At 50.7% G+C, this 16,380-nt stretch overlaps 6 protein-coding genes across 6 annotated transcripts; 3 read left to right on the top strand and 3 right to left on the bottom strand.

Annotated features, from left to right (window-relative positions):
- Positions 1-708: 708 nt before the first annotated feature.
- BDR25DRAFT_305189 (Yos1-like protein) lies at positions 709-1,492 on the top strand. The gene is made up of 4 exons (XM_033690363.1): positions 709-806; positions 859-918; positions 981-1,088; positions 1,143-1,492. Exons 1-4 carry the CDS (start codon positions 773-775, stop codon positions 1,196-1,198), a joined length of 258 nt encoding a protein of 85 aa, XP_033545043.1. The 5' UTR covers positions 709-772; the 3' UTR covers positions 1,199-1,492.
- A 45-nt stretch (positions 1,493-1,537) lies between these two features.
- Positions 1,538-4,576, bottom strand: BDR25DRAFT_290882 (cysteine proteinase). Its single transcript, XM_033688549.1, has 4 exons — positions 4,351-4,576; positions 4,142-4,282; positions 4,060-4,073; positions 1,538-4,001 (listed from the first exon to the last, which is right to left on the bottom strand). The coding sequence occupies exons 1-4, from the start codon at positions 4,381-4,383 to the stop codon at positions 1,889-1,891; spliced, it is 2,301 nt and encodes a 766-aa protein (XP_033545042.1). The 5' UTR covers positions 4,384-4,576; the 3' UTR covers positions 1,538-1,888.
- A 1,027-nt stretch (positions 4,577-5,603) lies between these two features.
- Positions 5,604-8,529, bottom strand: BDR25DRAFT_326959 (lysine-specific histone demethylase 1; the record flags this gene model as incomplete). Its single annotated transcript, XM_033692310.1, has 2 exons — positions 5,604-6,719; positions 6,772-8,529. 2 exons carry the CDS (start codon positions 8,527-8,529, stop codon positions 5,604-5,606), a joined length of 2,874 nt encoding a protein of 957 aa, XP_033545041.1.
- Positions 8,530-9,739: 1,210 nt separating this feature from the next.
- Positions 9,740-10,006, bottom strand: BDR25DRAFT_357942 (uncharacterized protein; the record flags this gene model as incomplete). Its single annotated transcript, XM_033695870.1, has 3 exons — positions 9,740-9,775; positions 9,819-9,903; positions 9,960-10,006. The coding sequence occupies 3 exons, from the start codon at positions 10,004-10,006 to the stop codon at positions 9,740-9,742; spliced, it is 168 nt and encodes a 55-aa protein (XP_033545040.1).
- A 509-nt stretch (positions 10,007-10,515) lies between these two features.
- BDR25DRAFT_265892 (putative endonuclease LCL3) lies at positions 10,516-11,570 on the top strand. The gene is made up of 2 exons (XM_033686946.1): positions 10,516-10,927; positions 10,992-11,570. The coding sequence occupies exons 1-2, from the start codon at positions 10,556-10,558 to the stop codon at positions 11,436-11,438; spliced, it is 819 nt and encodes a 272-aa protein (XP_033545039.1). The 5' UTR covers positions 10,516-10,555; the 3' UTR covers positions 11,439-11,570.
- Positions 11,571-11,821: 251 nt separating this feature from the next.
- On the top strand, positions 11,822-16,140 carry BDR25DRAFT_335578 (carbamoyl-phosphate synthase). Its single transcript, XM_033693028.1, has 3 exons — positions 11,822-12,545; positions 12,610-15,665; positions 15,726-16,140. Exons 1-3 carry the CDS (start codon positions 12,206-12,208, stop codon positions 15,831-15,833), a joined length of 3,504 nt encoding a protein of 1,167 aa, XP_033545038.1. The 5' UTR covers positions 11,822-12,205; the 3' UTR covers positions 15,834-16,140.
- Positions 16,141-16,380: the final 240 nt, after the last annotated feature.

The raw sequence follows: 16,380 nt of genomic DNA, 5'->3' as shown, positions 1-16,380 counted from the left end.
CATATGACGTCGCTAATGGACAAGGAATGGTGCATGAAAGAAAGTCGCTCTAGGCTTGCGGACAGCCAGCGACCGGCGCCGGTTCTAGCGCCGAGTCCCGCAATTGGAATAATCGAGCAACGGGAAAGTCAAATGCTGTGAATGGGGATCTTTTCAAACGTCGTGAGGACCCTGGTTGATCGTGTCGATCACTCCGCGATTTCTGAAAGACGCTCTGTGCTATATCACAGTGCGCAGCATCCCTTGACGTGCAGGATTTCCGAAGAAAGAGAATTGCGAACGAAAGACGAGCCGCGAAGCTTTGGATAAAATATTGGCGTCTGAATGGCTGAGGGAAGGTACGATGTGCAGACCCCTGTCCAAAGGTGCTTCAAGAACCCATGATCGCGAAACCGATTAAGGAAGCTGTGAAGTACTCTGACAGACTTATGAAATCCTTCAGGGTTGAATGGTTTGCTTAGTACGGATTAGTTGTACATATACAAACAGAGATAGTATCCTTGTACTCCATCGCTTCGCCTACTCTTGTAACATGGAATATGACTGGGGTAGTTTAGAGCCCATCTGCTATGTTCCACATGAGGTGACAAGATGCAGTCTCCAGGTATCTTGGGGTGTGAATCAAGTCACGTGAGCGCACCAGATGCCTGGGTCTTGGCGTCGGAATCGGAAGGCCAGAAGCCACATCTGGCATCTGTTGACCTGGCAGGCAACTCCACGAAACACTTCTCCGCGCTCCACCGAAGAAAAGCGTACAACCGCCGCGCTCACCATGGTGCTCTTCGGCCTCGGTGGTCTCATATATGGTTCTTCATATCCCTCTCGAAACTGAAAAGTGCCATTGCTCACCCCCAGCAGTCGCAGTCCTCCTCATCAACGGCATCGCCATCCTCTCCGAAGACCGCTTCCTCGCACGCAGTACGCCTTCTCTCCCGTTAGACCATCCCGCTACATACTAGGTAGACTAATTCTGCTGCTAGTCGGCTGGACGTCGTCTGCTGACCCTGGCTTCGGCGGTGCGCGCGACGACGCCAGCGTAAAAGCACGGCTTGTAAACCTCGTTTCGTCGGTTCGGACGCTAATGAGAAGTACGTTGTCTCTCATAGTGAGCCAAGAAGGATTGTGTTAACGGAAACGTGCAGTACCTCTTATGTTCATCAATACAGTCATTATCCTCTACGAATTGATTCTCGGGTGAGTGCGGTGACTGGGCGTTAGGAATTATGTACATACCAGGAAGGGGAGACTGGGGTACAGGGAGGTGTGATACGGTGGCATTTAGTTCGCGGAATGGTGACGGGAGGCATAGAATAGGGCGGACGCTTCCTGGAGTTCCACGAACAAATGAAGTGTTGCTACTGCAGCCATCATCACGAAATGGCTGGAGATTGCTAGGACTGCGTTACACCCAACACGCTTCCTACTGGGGCAAAAGAACACACACTGTATAGACGCGTCTCGCCTATCAATAATCGTCGAGGGTTATCCTAACATAATATTCTTCACTTTACTCCTCGCAGTGACGAGTCGTCCTTAGATTGCGCGCCCTCACGCCTCTCAATTCATTAGCTATGAACAAATGAACACTTCTTCATCCACCAGCAAGAAGCAAGCTCCTCTTGGAGCTACCATGCTCGCTTATGCCATGCTAAGCATCACATCTCGTCATCCCTATAAAGGACATGCCGAACCTCCAATTTACGAAAAATCTTGTTATACATAAGAACCTTCATGGCTCTGGATTTAGGAAGGGAGAAGTATGCACAGAGAGCCTCGTACCTAGTTTGAAATATACAAATATCCAGTGATGAGAAATATGATTATTTCCACAAACAGAATTCGAAGAGCCCAGAGACCTGCAGCTTCATAATGAGAAAAGGCGTCGTGTCTAGAGATGGAAGGTTGATTTCTTCCTCCCTAAGCTAAAGCGATTCTTTGACTTCTCTTTCTCAGGTTTGTCCGGTGTTGCATTCGGTGTCACGTCCTGACTACCTGTCTCCACGCCTGGCGTCTGTGGGCCTACATGCTCCGTGTCTGTCTTGGCCTCTGATTCATGCTTGTCTCTGTGAGACCAAAATTTGGGTTTGTGGCGGATGCTCATACTGCTGTGTCGGAAGCGGCTCAGACCACCTTTACTGGTGAACCCATTTTCCTTCTCCTTCTCTTGCACATGTGGTTCCTTTTCGCTCAAATTTTCGCTCCCATCGACTTGGGTGTGACTTCGGCGTAGATCTGCCTCATTTTTCGCTGATAGTTTGCTTGCGGCTAACGCAGCTCGAAGGTCTTCCTCTTGCTTCTTGTAGTTCTCTCTACGTTTAAGTTCCATTTCTTTCCGCTTTTGTTTCGCTTGCTTTTCGAGTTCCTTTTCTTGTGCCTTTTTCTCCTTCTCTTCTTTTGCCTTCTCTGCTTTCTCTTTCTTCGATTGGAGGTTGCTCTTCTTCGGACTCAGAATCGGTATACTCGTCACAATATTCTCTGGTGGATTATGTGGGTCGTGCGGTATTGGAGGTGCTGTCGCAGCGTGACCCAAGCTCACAAACTGATCCTCGCTCTCCACAACTGGGGTAGTGGCATGCTGAAGCGGATGGCCATTAGCAACGCCATTCTGCTTGGGAATTGCAGCGGAGAGCGGCTCCTGGTGAAGTTCGGTAGCATGTTTAGCAGCAGCTAGACCCTCGGCTTCCTGCTCTTTCTGCATAGCCTCTAATGTTGTTTCCTGATAGAAAAGGACGTAGGCGCATGCGAGAGCGTTCTCACCCCCAAAGAAGTTTCGGACATAGGCTTTATCGACGGGCTCGACCATTTCGTCATCGAACAACAGCCAGCCTCGATCCTGCGTCTTAATGATAGAGACATAGTGTCCATGATACGGTCCGCCACCAATATGAACAACGACCGCATACAGCTCGTAGAGCCTGTCCGGGTCTTCAGCGTCGTCGGTAGTGTTGAATAGTCGGAGATAGTAGGGATATACGACTCTGTGGAATAATTTTTGTAGCCGCTGTAAATCCTCAGTGTACTTGAACCTCTTTAGGTGAAGTGCCAAGATCCTCGGTAGTCTCTTGATCTTCATTCTCTTTTCTGCCTCTTGTAGGCCCCCGCAGTTGTCGCAGTGGAATTTGTTGCGTTCGCAAAGCATCTCCTCCTCGGAGAACTTCCTCAGACAGCTTGTCACCGAAGAATGCTGGTCTAGGTCTACCGACAGGTCCAAAAATGCTTCATCTCGTTGTGAGGTGTTCTCACATGTGAGACATCTTGTTTCTGACGTCAGCGTGCCCTCGAAGAGTTCGTGTACCCAACCAGTATTGTTTAGTGATGGCACCGAAGTACGATCTGGGACGGAAGCTGTCTGTGTCGATGCGACGGAAAGGGCATTTGAGTCAGATTTCGAGTCCGAATCGCCAACCTCTGTTATTCGTTGCCTCGAAAACTGCTCTACGTTCTCCATTACTTCGTTTAGCAGTAGATTCAGAAATTCGTGTGCATCCTGGTGCATTGGAGTCCTGAACATCTCATTCTCCCTCCGCAGAATTTCAAGAAATTTGTTGGGGCTCACTACGCCCATGCGTGACCGATGCGCGATTACTGCCTCGAAGATGTCCTTAAGCGATGTAAAGAGAGACTCCGACATGCCATATGCTTTCGAGTTCTCATAGTCCATGGTTAGGACTGGCCCTGCCGCCATAGCCATTTTCTTCTTGTATTCTGGTGAGTCCTTGTTATCCTCGGGCTTCATCCCTTGCGGGTTATTAACCGCGCCTGGGGTCGTGACGGGTTTCCTCGGCGATGCCGTGCTTGGACTCGATATGGAATTCCTCCCTTTGGGGGAAAGCGCTGCATTTTGACTATTCGCGAGGGGGGACAAATCGGTGTTTAGCCGCGGTAGAGGCCCCTGTGCTGGTCTCTCGAGAACTTCTGGTGGCGATCTGGAAGGAAAGTTTATGACTTGTTCTCGGAACGGTACCGAGTAGTAAAGGCATTGGATTATTGAATTGCAGTAACTGGAACGATTGCGTAAGCACTTAATCGGCGCAATATGGGGTGAGGAGACTCAATTACCATGTGCTCCCAAACTGCGGGATTTGGCGCGGTCAGCAAGCGGACTCTCCAAAAGAAAGATGAGAGGCATAGGGCGAAATACATTTTCGAATCCAAAGAACTTGTCGCTTCCATCGCCGCGTAGAGGGCCAGCATCGGCAAGGAGCTTCTCTAGAGGTGTGGGTTGCGGAAGGTGGGGATCTTTCTTCGCCGGGGTGTTACTCGAAGCTGGGCTCGCGGGACTCTGCTCAGCAATTAGAATCAGGCATTGCAAGACAGCGCGGCGCGGCCATGGCGCATAGATCTACTTACAGTACCCTTGAACCTGCCAAAGAAGGAGGTCATGATGGCCGTCTGCAGCTGGGGGGACGAACGCTGCAGTGGGGGTGGAGAGATAGGTATAGAGGTGTCGGGCACAGGCGCATTCGTCCTTACGTAGCGACGCCCTGCGCAGGGTGGTTCCCCAGATGGTACGATATGGCGGTGTCCAGCATGGGGACGTGACTTGAGTGGTGACAGAGCGGACGGAGAAAGGCTGGAAACGGAGGAGGAGGAGGAGGAGGCCAGAGGCTTGGTGGTGCTGCTAATAATACGCGGCGCAGGCGTTGCGACCTTCACCTGCGCGAACGAGCGAGGCTGCGCCGAAGCCCGAACAGCGTTTCCGCGACCTGGATTGCGGAAGCCAATCACTGCCAGTCCAGCGTCTATTGACAGGGCCCCGCCACGAGGGAAGAGCAACCGCTGGGGTCTTTTTCCCCAGCCCATCACGCACGACATCCGCCAGAACGACTCTTGGTCCCCACTCCCCACTTCATCGCCCCAGAACCCGTCGTGAGGGACTCTGCAACTGCAACCCTCCTTGCGGGGACTCTCCTCCAACACCTCGGTGGCAACGACTCAAGCGGGCGGGCGTCCCTGGAGCGTTGCGCTTGGTGGCTAAATACCCACCATTCATGCAGCTCGCTCGACGCCTAGCTTCGAGAATCGAGAGCTAGCAGAGACCACAAGCAAGGTGGCGCCGTCTTGCACGTTTGCCCAAGAACGGCATGACTTGTGATTGCCATGCGTGTGCGCTGTTGGCTGCTTGTGAGCCTGGCGAGGCGTCCAGTGTTTTCTATATAGCATTATGTGTGACCACAAACTAAGACAAGAGAAACATTTAACCGTTCCGCCTTCACAACACAACGTATTTCATGTCTAGTTACCTTCTCCGTACACTAAAGTCTGACAGTGCAGTGTACTGGACAGTACAACTCAGAGCCATGCCGTACCTGTAACTAAGTGGTGTCTATCCCACCAGAGCTCGCCGTGCTCAACTATCGCGCTGCGGTCCCATGCAAATAGCAATGCAATCCATATAATGCACATTAACCACCGGTGGTCCGAGCCTATTCACCCGGACATGGGCCGGTTGGGCAAACATACTGCTCAAACACGTTTGTAGAACATGTAACTAGTATAAGAGAGAAAAGATGTGACTGCCCGAACGCCGCCGCAAATGCTGACGCCACGCCGGGCTATGCATAGAAAGACGTAGTATGAGAATGCAGATGGAGTCTAACGTATTACGCTCCTAATCGGCGAAGCCGTTTCCCAGTCCCTAATTCGATTGCCGTGCGGCTGTTCATCATGTTTTCATTCCCATTTGGGGGTGGGTGGGTCTGGATGTATTCTTGACGAATGCGTGTTGCTTCACGATCCCAGGTAGCTACACGTTCTTTAAAGTTGGCTGCATTTGCTGCAGCGCCGTCCCTAGCGTTCTGTGTCTGGTCCAGGTACGGCTTCTTGATGTCTGGGCTTGCAGTCCGCCACATGAGTCCAAGTGCTGCTCGGATCTCCGTCTTGGAGGCTTTCGCGTTAGCATCTCCAGTTGTCACTTTGCGTGCGGCATCGCAATCGGCCTTGCACTTGTACCAGTTGTCCTTCGTATACAGCAAGAAAGGGTTCACCCCAGCCCGGCCAGGTTTGATCGGACGCTCACCAATTTCGTTGAGGATTGCGCCAATGATGGATGCTTCATAATCTTCCTCACGGAGTTGTTCTGCAGTTCGACTGTCTAATTGACTGATTTCTGGCCCGAGTTTGCGTTTTGACTCCATGATGACTGGGGTTATCGAGAGCTCAAGTTTAATCCGTTTCTCTACAAGTGGGCTCGGGATTTTGATGGGTCCAATCATAGACTCTACGACTTCTGCAGCGGCGCGGAGACCCGACAGGTAGGCGCCATGAACCGTTGCAGGATGTGTGCCGCACGTGGCTTCGCCAGCAAAGTGTAGAGGGCCGTGCGGCCTCGCCATGACATCGTAGTCACCCGCCTGTGTCTTTGCCCCAACATAGGAATAGCTTCCACACGCGAAAGGATCTTTCTTCCATCGAGTGACAATTGTTTCTGAGGGAAGAGGGACTGGGTTAGGCGCGAACATCGTGGCCAGCCGGCCTGTGACCTCCTTGATCAGTTGACCATCTGGAGTTGCTTCAGCAAAGTGAGCTGCTTCTCCCGCCATAAGAGCCACCAGCATCGGCCGACCACTCGTCTTAATGCAATTCCAGAAAAGGTAGAAACGGCCTCTCCGTGTCGCATAGTCGCTCTGATCGAGACTCATTTGATGTTCTGCTTCATTCAATAACCCAAACATGTCACGGTCGGGCTCCCAGAATGCTTCCTCGTAAACAAGGATGACCTAAGGAGGGCATTAGCAAAGACATAATGAGGGTAGTATGTGTTGTACTAACTTTGTTTAGTAGACCAAATCCCATGCGCTCAATAACCCCTTGCTTCCATTCGGGGAGTGGAGGTTCAAATCTGATAGATCCTGATTTGAGAACGCCGAGTGGCGTCGTTATTACAATCTGGTCGGCCTCGAATACTTCCCCGTTGGTGCATTCGACTTTCACAGCCTTCCCTTTACTATTGTCTTGAGGGTTGTAACGGATGGATTTGACAACTGATTTGAAGTGAACATCTAGCTTACCAGGGCACTGCCAAAGCCCACGCGGTACTTGTTGGTAGCCTCCAATGATTTCTGAGTGTTCCCCTTCAAACTCATTACCGATATCTTGATCCCACCCGCTGAGACTCAATTGGTTAACGCTCACTGCGTTCGCGTACTCGAGATTTGCGTGGTGCCAATTCAGGAGGCGCAGGTCTTTCGGTTTGAGATCAAGGATCGCCTGGTACTGGCTGATGCCATTATCCATGGTTTCGCCTAAGGTGGGATACGGGGATGATTTCGCAATTGTGTCTAATTGCAAAGACTGGGAATTGGAAGCGCCAGATCGAAGCTGCCACCCCATCGTAGTGACGGCCTCTGCTGCAGGAATATTAGGATTGAACCCAGCAGAGAGCTGGTAAGCCCGTCCAGCTAGTTTCTCAACTCCTGTTGAAGGCTTTTCCTCCGTAGTAGAGGCAGTGGTACTGGCGCTGGCAGGTAATGGGGTGTTGGAGTTCTCCAATGTCGCTATAGTTGCCCCTCCAGTGTCACTCGGATCACGTCCGAACAATATCAGGTTACGGTCTCCTTCAACAACCCGAAAAGTAGCAGATTTATGCCGATATACACTAGCGCGCTCTAGAATATCGTTGTATAGCTTCTCTACCAGTATGTCCTGACTGCGCTCAACCTTTGACCCGTCATGATCATAGAGTATCGTGTTATCGCGTAGGCCGTGATAAGGGATGCCGAGTTGGCCTCGAACTATCGCATTCATAGGATTACCGTGCTCGTAGCCAGTGACAATCTGCGCGCCCATTTCAGCAGTATTTCGGTGTCCTGCCGGAATGGTGGATTGGGATTGATTGCGCAACGGATGAGAATACACTCTTCCACCGACGCGGGGCCGTGCTTCGAGAACAATAACTTTTGGTGGCCGCTCGCCCTGTTCTGTCCACTGACCACCCAGTTGTGCGAATAGCCCCTCGAGGTGTCTCGCGCATCCGAGTCCTGACATACCAGCACCTAAGACGAGCACTGTTCGTCGAGGCCCGCCTTTGGCTTTCACACGGGGAATGGGACCTGCTGTGTTCGAAACTTCGACGCATCCAAAATTAATATAGCCATTTCTCATTAGCCAGTGATATGCCACTTTTGCGAGGCTGAAATAACGCTTCTCTCGAGCGCATCCCACCGCCTCTTCTATTGTAACGTGTACAAGAGGGTTTCGCGTCCAGAGTCTGAGGATTCCGTTCCTAATGTTTAGGTAGATCGTAACCTGTGCGTGGGTAATGTGATCCCTCAGCATTTTGTATTCTTCCGGGTGCAGAGAAAAGGGGTTGAGACGTGAGCTCTCAGCTGCTAATATGGATTGTCTCGCAAATTCTTCCCATGACAGCGCAGCGGGTATTGATGAGCTCGCTCTAAATTCTCTAACTTTTCCTCTGACTGAACTGGTGCCTGCCGAGCGATGCCTGCCAGCATGCTCTTGGGATTGCGATAATTCCGGTGTGGAAGAAAGTTTCAGGTCTCGGCCAAAAGGTCCCGAAGATTTCGCCATAGGATTGTTGTTGAGAATTGCTTCTTTATTTTGCGGTGAAGAAGCTGCCGGTCTTGCAGTAACAGTTCCATTGGCCGCCAGAGATACCAATTTGTGGCCATCTAGTTTCACGGGTACATATAGTTTCGCCTCAGCGGCAGCGTCGTTGAATTGGGAACGTTGAGGCCCGTGAGGATAGTGCAAGGGGGAAAGAGCGTGACTACGCTCGTGCCCATTTACCAACCCGCTCGAGTTGGAGCCATCCCGGTCCTCTCTGCCGCTCATATGGCTACCATTAGGTTCAGAAAAGTCATGCACATCGCCATTGTGAGTTGACGATGGAGTCGATTCACTGTATTGCCCAGTGATGAGATTATTAAGCCCAGACATGGGAACACCAGTAAGACCGTGAGGCTTCATATGCGCGCTTTCGTTTGACATCGAAATCGATAAAAGTTCATCGTGGTTTTGGTTGAAGAGGAATGGGCTTGGGAGTGGACTCCCAACGAGCGCATCGTCGTCGGTCGAAGCAGCGAGTGTTGAATACATGATGGCCCTCCACAGAGAACGGCATCAGCCACCCGATTGTGAGAGGCAAACGCTAACGGTCGCAATGAACCATTCGCCTAGATGTTAGGGTATCAGAAAAGAAAGAAAGGAAATGAAGGGTATATGAAAAGCAAATGAAATTCCGTTCTTCGAAGTCTGATGGCGTGGTGGTCATACAATTTGTCTCGAGGATTGAGGTTCTGCCTCTGTGCCATTCCTTTTCGGGAAGAGCGCTTCAGCCCGGAGGTCCGTCCCATCCCTGCTTTTCAACCTTCTCTCACCACTTGAGGCTCACCGACCTATGTCCAACACTCCTTTACAGTTGCTGCAACCGTAATGCAGTTATTTTGTGCCTGTCTAGCTTCATCGAACGGTTATTTTCGGCTCGTGCCGTACCCATGCCCGCCCGATTGGGTACTCGAGGTGATACACCTGCTTCACTTCAACATCACTTCCTCAACCTTCTTAGGATATCAAAGGCAGTGTTAGAGATCTCATTAGAATCCTCTCACGGCTACCCTAGTAGTCCGCTCTTGCCTTCGCCGAGATGTGACTAACCGATTATTGGTGACTTGAACAGTAACTCTCAGCTAGCATTGCAGTATTTCAGGCATGGGCCTGCTAGAACTCCGTCTATGAACATCTATATTGTAAGTATATAACAATACATGCATTTCCATTCTCAATAAATTATGATCTTGACAGCCTTTTTGAGGGTCTGCCATGGGATTTTTGTTTGCTAATATGGATTACAGGATCACTCCAATGACACCATGACTACCGGCGATTAGGAGACACTCTCCACTGTTCACAAGTGCGGAAGCGGAACGAGACCAGCGCGTCAACCTCGCATACAAGGCGATAGTTAGGGCTACTCTTTAGAAAACGTCAAGCTCCCTCACGAAGGCAAAGGGCTTAGTGAATGCTCACCTAGATGGATTACGATCATTCACTAGCGTGTTTATACAATAGACTGGTTTGAATGGCAAGCTATCTCATTGATCTCATGATGCTGCAGAAGAAGCTGTGGTAGTGGTGCGGCTCCTCCCTGGCATGTCTGAAAGGCGCTCGGGTCCAAGAGACGTGAAGACTCTGCTTGGGTACCGTTTGGGATACACACATACGAACGCCGCAGAAGGTTTAGAAGCTGAAACTTTTATTTGATTTCTCGTTCGATTGAGCCTGCTTTCTTCGATCAGCCATACAGATAAGATAAATCGATCCATCTAAAGAGGGTTAATGGCCACATCAAGTGTATGCGAACCAAATCGACTCTTGCGATTTTGTGCTCCGTACGGAAAGATATTTGTTAAGTTGAGGATTATCAAGCCCCTCGTAAATGGGCCTGACACCTGTAGAGCGCAGCGGAATCCAGCCGATCACGTGCCATCTAGTCGCGGAATCGCGCGAGCGGAGAAAGTGCTGAATAGCGCCATGGCACGAGCAACCATGTGCTCACACAACCTCACGAAACCACCGCCATTCAGCAGGTCCAGCGATGCGATGGCCTTGGTCGCGTGGCGAAGATGATAAGAAAATAACTAGCCCCACTTCATGGGTGGAGACAGTAAAGACGATGAATTGGTTGTCTATGTTCACGGAACCTCGAACCCTCATACCATCTCTCATCTTCACGGTTTCAACAGTTACCGGAATCCGCTTGTACAAGTCATATCTACGACGAATTCCAAGTGTCAACCATATAAAACCAGACTATTTCCGGCGAAGAAGTCTGTTCGGCCGTGTTACAGCCGTTGGAGATGCCGACAACTTCAGGCTGTTCCACACACCTGGAGGAAGGATGGCTGGATGGGGGTGGCTACCATGGAAGAGAGTGCCTACCGCAAGAGAGTTTTTAGTGAATAAAACGGTATGTATTTTGGTCTTCGTGCGCTCGACATCAAATTTCAATCAGTAATTTTTATAATCCGTAGATACACATACGAATTGCCGGCGTCGATGCTCCGGAGCTGGCTCACTGGGGACGAGAAGCCCAACCATATTCCAAAGAGGCGCTTGACTGGCTTTCGGAATACATACTCAATCGGCGAGTTCGAGCATACATCTACAGGCGTGACCAGTACGGCCGAGTGGTAGCACAAGTCTTTGTGCGAAAGTGGTTTTTGAAGAAGGACGTCGGGCTAGAAATGCTCAGAATGGGTCTAGGAACTGTGTATGAAGCGAAAACTGGATCTGAATTTGGAGATTTTGAGCAAAGGTACCGGGACGCTGAGAAGAAGGCAAGGGAAGACAAAGTAGGTATGTGGACGAAACCCACCATCTTGGGACGATTGCGAGGGGAGCAACCGAAGGCGGTCGAAAGCCCAAGAGACTACAAGACTCGCCATACAGCAGCAGAGAAGCAGAAGAAAGCAGGATGAATTGACAATTCGCTCAAGCACCACACAGACTGCGCAGCCCACAGAGGGGGGGGTCCGGGAACTCGTGCACCTGTTCACATGCTGGACCAGACACTGATTGGATGCTGAGAATGCCATCTGCAGCCAGTGGAGGGATTTTGCAAGCGGCTAGCGTCGCCTTGTGACTTTGCAAAAACTTGAGTTGAGTTCGTCCCCGGCTTGAAGCGTGGGTGATGCAATGTTCCATGCACCATGGTGCAGTTTTCGAAAGAAAAAAAAATTGTTCGACCTCGCGGCGCCGGTCATCGGTCTCATCCTGCGAAAATTCGCCCTAGCTGTACAGATGGCAAATCTTCCTGAGTTGCTAGAATCTAACTTGACCGTGATGTTTACTCTTCATACAGGTCCTACTGTGCTTTCTCTGGACTCAACTTGCAAGTTACCGTTGCTGTCCTTCGTTCATTGTTCTGGCTCTTGAATAGCTACAAGGGTCCGCCAGCCTCACCGCCCACAGAAGATCTGGCAAGCCTTATCGGAAGCGAGCTGATTGGTGAATCATTCAAATCACAGCTCTCCAGAAAATTTCCACCCCGCGATATATCTTCACACCATCAAAGAGAGCTTTGTCTGGTCTTCAATCGCAAGCAAAGGCCTTTGTACGACTCAATTGGACCTTCCCGGCCTTGTAGGACTTCTTTCGCGTGTGCTCGATCCTTCCCCTGTCCTGCTGTCCCCTTGCCACCTGAAGGAGCTCCGAAGCTCTCGCCTGCGTGCTGTGGCCACTTGATATGGCTCTCTGCGGGCGTCTCGCACGTCGCGCACCAGCTTTCACGCGACAATGTCGTTTGTCAACTCCCTCGGTCTCAGCTAGGACCTTTACTTCTCGAACTTCGACACGCTTTCTACCTGTTCGAACCAACCATGAGTCACCTATGCCCTACCGACAGCTACGAGCCTTCTCCAAGCTCTCGGCGACCTGGGACCAGAGCCAAACCGCGCCTAATGCTCAGGCATACATCAATAGCGGTGTAATTGCTGGAGCTCAGAATTTGGTAGATGTGAAGAAGGTCTTGGTCATTGGCTCTGGTGGTCTGAGCATTGGTCAGGCTGGAGAGTTCGACTACTCTGGTACGAGCATATCAATTGGCATGCTTTCTGCTATGGTGGAGCTCATTTCTAACTTCATCGCCAGGGTCGCAAGCTCTGAAAGCTCTGAAGGAGGCTGGTGTTCGTTCAGTTCTCATCAATCCAAATATCGCAACCATTCAGACGTCGCACGTGCTCGCCGACGAAATCTACTACCTCCCTGTTACTCCTGAATACGTCGAATATGTGATCCAGAAAGAGAAGCCCGATGGCATCTTCCTCAGTTTCGGTGGTCAAACTGCGTTGAACTTGGGCGTGAACATGAACAAGAAGGGCATCTTTGAGAAGTATGGCGTCAAGGTTCTTGGAACGAGCATTAAAACTTTAGAGACCAGCGAGGATCGTGATCTGTTCGCACGAGCGCTCGACGAGATCGACATTCCAATCGCCAAGTCTATTGCGGTTTCCTCTATCGATGAAGCTCTGGATGCCGCCGAGAAAGTTGGATATCCTATTATCGTCCGTGCTGCGTACGCCTTGGGTGGGTTAGGATCGGGTTTCGCAAACAATGCGGAAGAGCTCAGGAATCTCTCTGCCAGATCTCTCACCCTGTCCCCACAGATCCTTGTCGAGAAGTCGCTGAAAGGCTGGAAGGAGGCAGAGTACGAGGTTGTGCGCGATGCAAGCGACAATTGTATCACGGTTTGCAACATGGAGAACTTTGATCCCCTCGGAGTACATACCGGCGATAGTATTGTGGTATCTCCAAGTCAAACATTTAGCGATGAGGAATACCACATGCTCCGTTCTGCCTCCATCAAGATTGTTCGCCACTTGGGTGTTGTCGGAGAGTGCAACGTTCAATACGCGCTTCAACCCGATGGATTAGATTACAGGGTCATTGAAGTCAATGCTCGTTTGTCTCGGTCCTCTGCTTTGGCCTCGAAAGCCACCGGATACCCACTGGCATACACTGCCGCAAAGATCGGCCTCGGACACACCTTACCGGAACTGCCAAATGCTGTCACCAAGACTACAACTGCCAATTTCGAGCCAAGCTTAGACTACATTGTCACCAAAATGCCTCGATGGGATCTGGCCAAATTCCAGAATGTCAAGAGAGACATTGGCAGCTCTATGAAGTCTGTCGGCGAGGTTATGGCCATTGGACGCACCTTCGAAGAATCTTTCCAGAAGGCTTGCCGACAAGTTGACCCTAAGTTCTTAGGTTTCCAAGGAGCTGAATTCGAAGACCTTGACGAGGTTCTCCAAAATCCTACGGATCGCCGGTGGCTCGCTGTTGGCCAAGCTATGTTCCACGAGGGCTACTCAGTTGATAAAGTACATCATCTGACTAAAATCGACAAGTGGTTTCTATACAAGCTTCAAAACATTGTTGACTGCACACACGAGCTTCAGGATATTGGCAGCCTCTTTGGCCTCAAGAAAGAAATGATATTGAAGGCAAAGAAGCTAGGTTTCTCTGATAAGCAGATTGCGAAAGCGGTCAACAGCACCGAAGACGAAGTCCGGGCACGCAGAAAGGGCTTCGGAATCAGGCCGTGGGTCAAAAAGATTGATACTCTTGCGGCAGAGTTCCCCGCTGACACCAACTACCTGTACACGACTTATAACGCCTCCTCCCACGATGTCACCTTCGATGACCATGGTACTATTGTTCTTGGAAGTGGCGTATACCGCATCGGAAGCTCTGTGGAGTTTGATTGGTGTGCTGTCAATGCTACGCTGTCTCTTGGTAAGCTTGGAAAGAAGACTGTCATGATCAACTACAATCCAGAAACATACTCCACCGATTTCGACGTCGCCGATAAGCTTTACTTTGAGGAGTTGAGCTATGAGCGAGTCATGGATATATACGAATTGGAATCAGCTAGCGGAGTTGTGGTGTCAGTCGGAGGCCAACTTCCTCAGAACATTGCCCTCAAACTACAAGAATCTGGCAAGGCCAAGGTGCTCGGAACCGATCCCCATGACATCGACAAGGCAGAGGATCGCCACAAGTTTTCTCAGATTCTTGACTCCATCGGCGTCGATCAGCCTGCCTGGAAGGAACTTACCTCCTTTGAGGATGCGCAGAAGTTTGCAAAATCTGTTGGATATCCTGTCCTTGTTCGGCCTTCGTACGTTCTCTCCGGCGCTGCCATGACCGTTATTCGAAGCGAAGACGAACTCAAGGAGAAGCTTCTTGCCGCGGCGGACGTTTCCCCCGACCATCCGGTAGTCATCACCCAATACATTGACGGAGCACAGGAGATCGACTGCGATGCGGTCGCTGAAAACGGTAACCTTCTAGTCCACGCTATTAGCGAGCATGTCGAAAATGCTGGCGTACACTCTGGGGATGCCACGCTCGTCCTGCCACCAGTGAACCTCAACGACAGCATCAAGGAGAGAGTCAAGGAGATCGCCCAGAAGGTCGCAAAGGCCTGGAGCATCACCGGTCCCTTCAACATGCAGATCATCAAAGAGAAGCATCCCGAAGGCGGCGAGCCACTGTTGAAGGTCATTGAATGCAACCTTCGCGCGTCCCGCTCGTTCCCCTTCGTCAGCAAAGTTCTCGGTACAAACTTCATCGACGTTGCGACCAAGGCTCTCGTCGGTCGCGAAGTCCCTGAGCCAGTGGATCTGATGGCAGTCGAGAGGAACTACCTGGCAACTAAAGTCCCACAATTTTCATGGACCAGGTTAGCAGGCGCCGACCCATACCTTGGTGTCGAAATGGCATCTACGGGCGAAATGGCTTGCTTTGGGAAAGATCTCGTCGAAGCCTACTGGGCCTCGATGCAATCGACGATGAACTTCCGCCTTCCACAACCGGGCGAAGGCCTCCTCTTCGGCGGTGACACATCATCAGACGCACTCGTTCAAATAGCTAACTATGTGCATCCTCTCGGCTACAAGTTCTTCGCTGCCAACAAGGCCGTCAAACAACTTCTAGAATCCAAAGCCGAGGGCGTCAGTGTTGAAGTCATCGAGTTCCCCAAGGAAGACAAGCGCGCTCTCCGCGAAGTGTTCCAGAAATACGACATCCGCGGTGTGTTCAATTTGGCTAAGTTCAGGGCTGCTAGCTTGATCGATGAGGATTACGTTATGAGGAGGAATGCCGTCGACTTTGGTGTTCCACTCTTTATGGAGCCAAAGGTGAGTTTGCCCATGATTGAAGATGGCTGAGGGATAATGCTAATAGGTGACATCACACAGACTGCGGTGCTCTTCGCACAATGCATGAGCGAGAAACTGCCGAGGAAGGATGGTATCCCGAGTGAAGTCAGGCCGTGGAGTGACTTCATTGGTGGCCGGCCGTTGTAGACCGCCGATCTTTCTCTCCGACACGAGGGAACCTAAATCTACGATGCCATAGATGCGGTAGAACAACAACGAAGAGCAGAAAGGTTGCATGGCAGAGATAAACGAAGAGGTAGACCGAGTCGGATGTCTAGTCCAGATCCAGGTTCTTGTACATATGGTAGTTTGTTTCTGACGATCGGATCAGATCCAGATCAGCGCCGATTTAGTGCTTTCCTTGCTTTTCTTGGTGGTGTTTAGGGGCGGGGAACTAAAAGTTTTTGAGGGTGCGTGTGGGACTTGTATGCACATATGTATGTACTAAGTGGCTATTGATATCAATCTAGTACTTTTTTTTTTTTTTTGGACAAACTTCAGTGCCTCATATATTTATCTAGCATCTCCGTATGCTTCGGTGCTGTGAGACACAACGTACACTTCGTATATAGAACTTACTACCGTCATTTTGTGGTCTCCGTTAGGCTAGCTGAGTGTAATCCTTTGCTGTCTCAGACCTACCTTCATTCAAAATTGTCAACCAGAACGTATGGCCAAGGGACAAAGGAAACAG

The sequence above is a fragment of the Lindgomyces ingoldianus genome (assembly GCF_010093535.1).
Source record: "Lindgomyces ingoldianus strain ATCC 200398 unplaced genomic scaffold BDR25scaffold_26, whole genome shotgun sequence".
In the NCBI taxonomy this organism is placed as follows: Eukaryota; Fungi; Ascomycota; class Dothideomycetes; order Pleosporales; family Lindgomycetaceae; genus Lindgomyces; species Lindgomyces ingoldianus.
This window is presented reverse-complemented; position numbering and strand designations above follow the sequence as displayed.